Here is a 7,958-nt window from a genome sequence, read left to right as displayed (position 1 = left end):
GCCTTTGCAGCGCCCCCAGCTCATTTCAATGTCGTTAAAATTGCCTTCGTCTTGCAGATGGGCAGGGCTGGATGCGTTTGCCCTGGCTGGGAGATGATGGGTCAGGCAACCTCTGGTTCCTCTGTCCCCTTGGTCTGTGTTGTGGTGCTGCTGGGTTTTCTGGAGGACCTTTTCCCTCCCCTTGCAAGACCCAAGGTATCCCAAAAGTTTTATAGCAATTCCCCTGGGGCCGTGCATGCTGGGAGGATGCGCTTGTGGGAGGGAGATGAGCTAAATTCCCTGGATGAGCTAAATTCCCTCAGTGTAAGAGCATCTTCAGCACATTTAGAACAGCCTCATGGCAAAGGGGTCGGGGATGTCATCCCTCTTGGAGGGGCTTTTTTCTGCGCAAGGAGTACTTAGGGTTTATGCCTAACCCCAGCGAAGGGTGTGAGGTTTAGGGGTGGATACAGGCATTGCTACCTGCTGCTCCTGGGAGTCTTGATGGGGTTGTCTAAGTAAGTTGGATGTTGGGTTTCTTCACTGGAGGAGACCAGGCTACAGCAGTAGAGATGAGATGGGGAATGTGGCCGTTTATTTTAAGTCTAATGTCTTGTGTAGGTGATACAGGCATCTCTTCCCAGCTTAAACCAAGGTGCAGAAGGCATCAGCCAAGCCTGTATTAATGCCCTTTTCCTTTGTGTCTCCCTGTTCAGACTAAAGGACCTCGAGGTGGCCAAGCTGGGGGACTCCGATGTCCACGTCAAGATGTTGGCAGCCCCCATCAATCCCGCCGACATCAATATGATCCAAGGTAACGTGCCGGCTGCATCTTTTTTTGCATATTGATTCTTGCGCGATGCTCCCAGCAGGGTGTCTCGGAGGGTTTGGAGCCAGCTGCTGGGATGGGGAGGGCTGGACAGGCTGGAGAGCTGGGCAAGGAGGAACTTGATGAAGTTCAACAAGAGCAAGTGTCGAGTGCTGCACCTGGGGAGGTCCCGCCGACATCAATATGATCCAAGGTAACGTGCCGGCTGCATCTTTTTTTGCATATTGATTCTTGCGCGATGCTCCCAGCAGGGTGTCTCGGAGGGGTTGGAGGCAGCTGCTGGGATGGGGAGGGCTGGGGTATGACAGACTCCACAGCTCACCTCCAGCTTCCCGGCAGGGACCTACGCCGTTCTCTCCCCGCTGCCAGCTGTGGGAGGGAATGAAGGTGTCGGGGAAGTGCTGGAGGTCGGGCGTCGTGTGGCGACTCTGAAACCCGGGGACTGGGTCGTCCCAGCAGGCCCTGGACTTGGTGAGTGCCTACGCTGCATCCTCGGTGCCAGGAGCCACAGCATCGCTGGTTCCTTGCTCACCGGTAAGGTCCTTCTGCACATCCCCCCACCCGCAAAGCATCTTCCCAGGGGACTTTTAGGATGCTCAAGCCTGCCGGGAGCTGCCCAAGCTCCATTGTGGAGCTGAGAGCAAGCCCATGGTCAGGCCCTCATGCGAACGGATGCTTCAGGAGCTGGTACAGGGGATCCCGGAGCAAAACTGTTCTCCAAAGCACCATCTTTGCTGGGTGTGGGTAGAGCCACATGCATCTCCCGCTTACAGCAATTACATCTAATTGGATGTGACTTAAAATAAAAAAAAAAGCTCCCTTAGAGAATGTTCCGGGCGAGGGAAGCAGCAGTTGGAACACATTTAGTGCCGTATTAGCCTGATCATAAATATAACGGGCTGGATTGTCTCAGACAAGAAGCATCGGGATAACCGACGGAGCTGCACAAAGACCTCTTCACTTCTTACCTGTTTAGATCTTGGTATAAGTTTTATTCTGTCTGCCACATATTTTTATTTTTAATGTTAGGGTGGGTTTTTTTAAAGCGAGCTCAGTCCCTGATCCCCAGCCACAGCGGGTGATGCTGCTGGTCCTCTGCAGAGGCAGGGGGTGCCTGGGGAAGGATGGGGGTCCCCAGGGAAGGGGGCACATACAGAAACCCGGAGTGCTTGCAAGAAGAGCGGGAGCAATGCCATTGCTTATGCTAAACTTGAATTTAGAAATAATCTACTTGTCTGTAGCATAAACCCTTTACGGGGTTTCTGCACCATTATAAAGCATCGCAGCCATCTGCGTGCTTCTCTGGAAACAACGGTGTTTAGTCACAGCTCCTCAGAGCTGCCTTAAAGACCCAGGATGCAGCATTTAACCTGTGCAAGGTCGTGGTTACATCTTATTACAGTTTCCTCCTTAATAGTGCTCTGATGGGAAAGCATGGGAATTTATTTTCCAACAAATGTCTCTTGTGCTCCTCCAAAATGCCAATGGCCAGAAAAATCAGCAGTTCTGGTTTAGCATAGTGGCTTTTTCCTTGCCTATTTCTTCTTAAAAGGATTTTTCGCTTAATGGGAGAAGGAAAGCTATCTAGTTAAGATCCAAATGTGATCTTTTTAAACATAAGAGAAGTAAATGGATAATAGGGGGTTAATTCAGATATAAATAGAGAGAGAGTAAATCCAGCTAAATTGGCTTTGACTCTATGGGCTCATCCACAAGGATGGGGAGTATTTCCCTTAGCTCTGCACACACTCCCTGCGCCCAGGGAGCCCCGGTCCTCTTATCCCTGTGGGAAATGATTACACTTGGCTGGGCAATAAATCTCGGTGGGCAGCGGGGGATCCCTCCCGTGCCTCTCACAACATTTTGGCCATACCCTTACGGGAAAATGTTCCATAATTCACTCTCCGGGATTTAGACAGTGCATGGCGTGGTGATGCTGTCGCGACCGGTGTTAAAGCTGTGACATGAGTTGAGGTCTCCTAACATTTTCCTTTCCTTGCCCACCTTCCTGCCACTCCGCCCGCGATGCTGCCGGTACCCCAGGGACGTGGCGGACGCAGGGGGTGTTCCCCGAGGAGACGCTGCTGAAGGTGCCCAGCGACATCCCGGTGCTGTGCGCCGCCACCCTGAGCGTCAACCCCTGCACGGCGTACCGCATGCTGGCCGACTTCGAGACCCTGGCGCCGGGTACGCCTTTGCCAGATGGAAAGAAATCCATGTGGATTTGCTGGTCGCTTCTGCAATGAAAATCTGGATTTATTTACATCCAGGTGACTCCGTCATCCAGAATGCTGCCAACAGCGGCGTGGGCCAGGCTGTTATCCAGATCGCCAAAGCCTCCGGCATCAAGACCATCAATGTGGTGAGGGCCAGGTGAGTCCCCTGGGAGGCGAGAAGGTCTTCAGCAGCGCAGGAGCTGCCCTCAGCTGGAGGCTGGCAGGAGGTCGGGCAAGTTTGGGCACAGGATCTGGTTGTCCTTTCCGTGCGACCTGGGATTTCCTCCCGTGGTTCAGCCTGCAACCCATTTGCTCCTCCAAGGTGTCCTCCAGCCTCTGCCCTCTTGTCCCCAAGTTAAGTTGTGTCTGGGCAGGAGGGAGAAGGTGACGCTCTGCTTTCTGTCTCATCGGGTCCTTTTTATGTTTTTTTCCTCCCCCAGGCCTGATCTCCCAAAGCTGGTGGAGAGGCTGATGGCCCTGGGCGCAGACCACGTTGTCACGGAGGAGATGCTGAGAAAGCCGGAGATGAAGGATATATTTAAGGTACCTCAATGGCTGATCCCATGACATGCCCATAGGGTACCCCAATGGCTGTCCCTGCAGTTCAGCGCTGCGAGGAATGGTGCAGGGATGGTGGGCGGGACAAATCTCTCTCTAGATGAGCATTTAGCCCCAGAAGTTGAGGGCTTCTGATGCTACTGCAAGGGCCAGATCATACATTTTAGCTCTATGACTCTTAGCTGCCCCCAGGTAAATATTGAGGTTAAGGCAGTTGCTCCCTCAAGAGCTGCGGTCCCGTCCTCAAAAGGAGCCCTAAAATTTGAGAACCTTCTTAATAAACTCTTGCAGAGCATCCCGAAGCCCCGGCTCGCCCTGAACTGCGTCGGAGGCAAAAGCACTACGGAGATGCTGCGGCATCTGCAGTAAGTTTGGCTTGGGTACGGGCTTGGGGAAAGCAGCCAGAGGGTCCTGCTCCAGAGCCCGCGGATTGCAAGAGGTGGCCAGAGATGGTGTTAGCTTATGTTGGTCATCACTGAAGTTTTGGAGAGGGAAGATAAGCAGAGACGTGGTTTTGGAAAATAACAGTGACTTAAAGTTAATCCATTACCACTGCGTGTCTCAAACACTGCCGGTGGCTGGAGGCAGCTGAGGTCAGGTTATGAAGGTGCACCAGGTCCTGGGCAGGTATAACTGGTGTATTTAGCTGCAAGTTCAGCTAATGGTGCATGGTAGCGAGAGGGGAGCTCTGGAAAGTGGAGTCTGAGGGGTAACTGGGGGAGCCCTTGGTGCAAGAGCGACCCCAGCGGTGCAGTGGTGGGGTTGGGCACGGCAGAGGGAGAGGTTGCAAGGTCAAAGCTGCACGTTGGGGACCACGTAACTGAATACCCCCTTCCTCTTCCAGGCCCAAAGGGACCGTGGTCACCTATGGCGGGATGGCAAAGCAGCCCGTGATGGTGCCTGTGGTGAGTACTGGAGATGCTCTTGACTGGGACATGTGTCTGTGCGCTATTGTGGATGTCCCCGTCCCTTCAGCTCCTGCTTGGTACCACAGAAGCTCCGCTCTCCCCTGCCTGCAGACTGAGAGCCTCCAACCTGCTTTTTATTTAACTGATGGGGTCCGTTATGGGACGAGCTGCTTTGCATCCTGGTGCAGGTGTCTTGGCTTTATTTATGGAGGACTTGGGCTGCTGTGAAATCCCAGCAGGGAAATGGCCCCGCAGATGCCAAGCATCAAACCTGCCCTGACTCCACACCTCGGAGCCACATCTCCACATCCCCTTGTGCCCTGAGGCACAAATGAGAGCGCTAATGAAGGAGCGAGGGGCCTCGCTGCCACCTTCCACCACTGTCACGCTGGGAGGGGACAGGTCTCACCTGGGTGCATGGCTCCCTCTCTCCGCAGAGCGCGTTCATCTTCCGGGACTTGCGGCTCCGCGGCTTCTGGATGACCCAGTGGAAGAAGGACCATGCACATGGTGAGCTGCACACCGGTGTCGTCCTTTCTTCTTACTGGTGTCATGAGTGCTGATAGTCCTCAGGGCAGCTGAAATGCAGGCACTGGGCACCGTGGCTCAGGCAGGGACCGCACGTGCCGCCATGCCAGGGGCTGTTGCCCCATCTCTTTAGGATAAGAGGAAATGGGCTCAAGTTGCACCAGGGCAGGTTTAGGTTGGACATCAGGAAAAATTTCTTGACAGAAAGGGCTGTCAAGCACTGGAAGGGGCTGCCCAGGGAAGGGGTCGAGTCCCCATCCCTGGAGGGATTTAAAAGCTGGGCAGACGAGGTGCTTAGGGACAGGGTTTAGTGGTGGGATGGCAGGGTTAGGGTAACAGTTGGACTGGATGATCTTAAAGGACTGTTCCAACCTAAACGATTCTGTGATTCTATGATCCCACATGCCCGAGCTGGGAGCACATCGCACCCCGGCATCTCCGGGCCCGTGTACAGCTTCAGGCGGTGAGAGCTCCCTCCTTCCTTTGCAGACCAGGAGAGCCTGGCCAGCATGATGGACGCCTTGTACCAGCTCATCCGGAGGGGCCAGCTTACCGCGCCGGTCTGCACCGAGGTCCCGCTCCAGGACTACAAGGCGGCACTGGAGGCATCCATGAAGCCCTTCACATCCTCGAAGCAAATCCTCCTCCTCTGACCCCCCGAGACCTCAGCTCATGGGCGGCAGCGGGCTGAGTCCAGTGCTGCTCCATCACAGCCAAACTTTCCCTTGCTGCCTTGTCCGCTGACAAGAGATACGATGAGGAAAAACTCATCCATTGATTTTTCTTTTTTTTTTTTCTTTTTTTTTTTTTTTTTAACTTTTGGGTGCCCACTTAAAGTTTTAAAAGCCTCTGCAGCTTTGCATGGACAGCAGCGTGCCTAACTGCTTCTGGAGGGAGGCTGCAATATTGCTTTAGCTTGCAATATTGCTTTAGCTGGGGTGAGTTTGGGTGCAAGAGAAAGCTCAGGGAGCCTGGGGACGACGGCTTGCTCAGCTCAGGGTGTCAAAAGAGCAGCAGTTCCCTCTCATGCCTGTTTTTGGGGCTGGGCGGGGGGGCTGTGCTGCTGCCTCCTGCCTGGCTTAGCAGCTGCCAATGTTGCTCTGCTATTTGCACTGTCCCTCCAGGTGATTTTTGGCTGCTTTCGGGTGACTTTGCAGGGTAGCACAGGGCTGGGCGCCGCTCACCTCCCAGCCGGCACGGCCCCGGCCCCGCTGCTGCAGCCTCTGAGCCACCTCCATGTCCCCCCCTCCAAGTTCAGCACCCAGGTGCCCCTGGGCTGGGGGCACTCCCCACACTGAATTGCAGAGAAAAATGGAATTTTAATTATTTTTTTTTTTTTTCCCCTGCCCAGCCCATCCATTGCTGGCAGAGGGGGGCAGGGGACACCCGTGCAGGCTGGAGGACAAGGACAAGAGCACAAAGGACCATTCCAGCCCTTGACATCACTTTATCTCAAAAATGAGCTCAAACAGGAAAAAAAAAAGAGAAACACCAAGTTAGCAAGTACCAGCCAGCGCTGCCGCACCGGCGGGAGCTGTAAGACACCCTAGTCCTTTTGGGGACAGCCCTGGGGTGGTGGCATTCAGGGTGGGGACAGGACTCGCCCAGCAGGTCACAGCCTGACACGGCAGGGCAAGGGGGGCTTTTGCAATACCTGGACTTGAATTCAGTTTTGCTGCTGTTCCCACTGCTACTACTGATCGTGACAAGAACCTCTTGGAAATCAATGTCTAATATATATATATTATTTTTTTAAGAAGCTGCCAATAAATGTTCCTGTGCTCAGTCGGTGTGTGAGGGTGGGTGGGGGTTACGTGGCATCAAGAATGGGCAAACCCAATGCACCGGGCTCCCTTGCTGCCTGGCCCTTTCCCTGTCCTCAATCCCAGGGATTTTCCATCCTGTAAAGCTTTGATTACAACTGCACATAAGCAGTTAGCATCCTGCTAAAAGCAGCTGCAGGATGGATGTGGTTTTGGGCAGACAGGGCTGGCTCTGCCCCATGAGTGCCCACTGGGCACCAAACTCAGCATTTCTTAGCCAAGTCTGCCCCAAAACAGACGCATTTCCCCCCCCAGTTACTGCAATGGGAAGGATGAGGCTCATCCTCAGGGAAACAGGGCAGGAAGACAAGACCCTTGAGTCCCTTCAAAAGCCATTTCAAAGCAACACACTGTTCATTTTAATTTCAATTTTTGGTGTTAATTAACGATCCTCAGCAGTGATGTTCCTCAGCCCCATGGACAACAAAGCCCTGGGGCAAGGGGCTGGTGCCTGGGTCGGGGATGCCTGCCCGGCCTTTTGAGGTCCACTGAAATGGCAGAGAAACTCTGGGTTATTTATTCCCTCCAAATTGGTGGCCAGCTGTGTCCCTCTGCTTGCCCCTGGGCTTGGGGTTGGAAGAGGACGGTTCAGTCCTGAGATGCGAGCATGATGCATGCCTCTACCTCTCCTTCCTCCAGTGGCTCCACCAGTAAAGTCAGAGCCACAACCAATCTCATCCACACTTGCCAGGAGAATGAAAATCCAGAAGAGCCAGAGGAGGAAGGGGCATGGACTCCCCAGGAGCCGTGAGGGATTGGTTTGGTTGGAGTGGCACTGGGTGCTGGTGCAGCTCCTGGCTTAGCCCCAGGCTGGCCTTTGGCTGGGTTTTGCTGAGTGAAGTGCTGGGGCCTGGGGCCCTTTGGCTTGGGTGGGCTGGAGCCCAACCCTTCATGTCCCTGCAGGCAACCCCCCGCCCCGGGTGTCGGGACAGTGACTGTGAGACTGTAGAGACAGGAGGAGGCAACTTGAAAAGATGTATTATGGAGAACAACAAGCAGGGTATCATTACTTATTCCTGTACCAGTGTATTCCTACCTCTCAGACGCGTCCTGGCTACCCAAGCTCTCTGCTATTTTCCAGTCCAGCCCCCGCCAGGGTCCAGCCCCGTCGCCCGCC

The 7,958-nt window shown here is 54.2% G+C and overlaps 1 protein-coding gene across 2 annotated transcripts; it reads left to right on the top strand.

The window, feature by feature from the left end:
* The first annotated feature begins 137 nt into the window (after positions 1-137).
* MECR (mitochondrial trans-2-enoyl-CoA reductase) lies at positions 138-6,754 on the top strand. 2 transcript variants are annotated; one of them, XM_009645827.2, is made up of 10 exons: positions 138-195; positions 696-793; positions 1,148-1,279; positions 2,852-2,995; positions 3,079-3,181; positions 3,465-3,567; positions 3,874-3,947; positions 4,427-4,487; positions 4,928-5,000; positions 5,508-6,752. In XM_009645827.2, the coding sequence occupies exons 2-10, from the start codon at positions 748-750 to the stop codon at positions 5,669-5,671; spliced, it is 900 nt and encodes a 299-aa protein (XP_009644122.1). In that variant the 5' UTR covers positions 138-195; positions 696-747; the 3' UTR covers positions 5,672-6,752. The 2 variants fall into 2 exon arrangements, with proteins under 2 accessions (XP_009644122.1, XP_035757189.1); XM_035901296.1 differs by lacking the exons at positions 138-195; positions 696-793 and adding an exon at positions 982-1,001 and having other exon boundaries at positions 5,508-6,754.
* The last annotated feature ends 1,204 nt before the right edge of the window (positions 6,755-7,958 follow it).

The sequence above is a fragment of the Egretta garzetta genome, unplaced genomic scaffold (assembly GCF_000687185.1).
Source record: "Egretta garzetta isolate BGI_Z169 unplaced genomic scaffold, ASM68718v1 scaffold368, whole genome shotgun sequence".
NCBI classification, from domain to species: domain Eukaryota; kingdom Metazoa; phylum Chordata; class Aves; order Pelecaniformes; family Ardeidae; genus Egretta; species Egretta garzetta.
The sequence above is the reverse complement of the archived record's forward strand: the minus strand, read 5'-3'. Positions and strand labels throughout refer to the sequence as shown.

Excerpts from the sequence above, each read along its gene's own strand:
- MECR (XM_009645827.2), top strand. The coding sequence starts at position 748 with ATGTTGGCAGCCCCCATCAATCCCGCCGACATCAATATGATCCAAG. Across the intron at positions 794-1,147 it reads CGACATCAATATGATCCAAG|GGACCTACGCCGTTCTCTCC; the intron begins GTAACGTGCCGG and ends GCTTCCCGGCAG. Across the intron at positions 5,001-5,507 it reads GAAGAAGGACCATGCACATG|ACCAGGAGAGCCTGGCCAGC; the intron begins GTGAGCTGCACA and ends CTTCCTTTGCAG.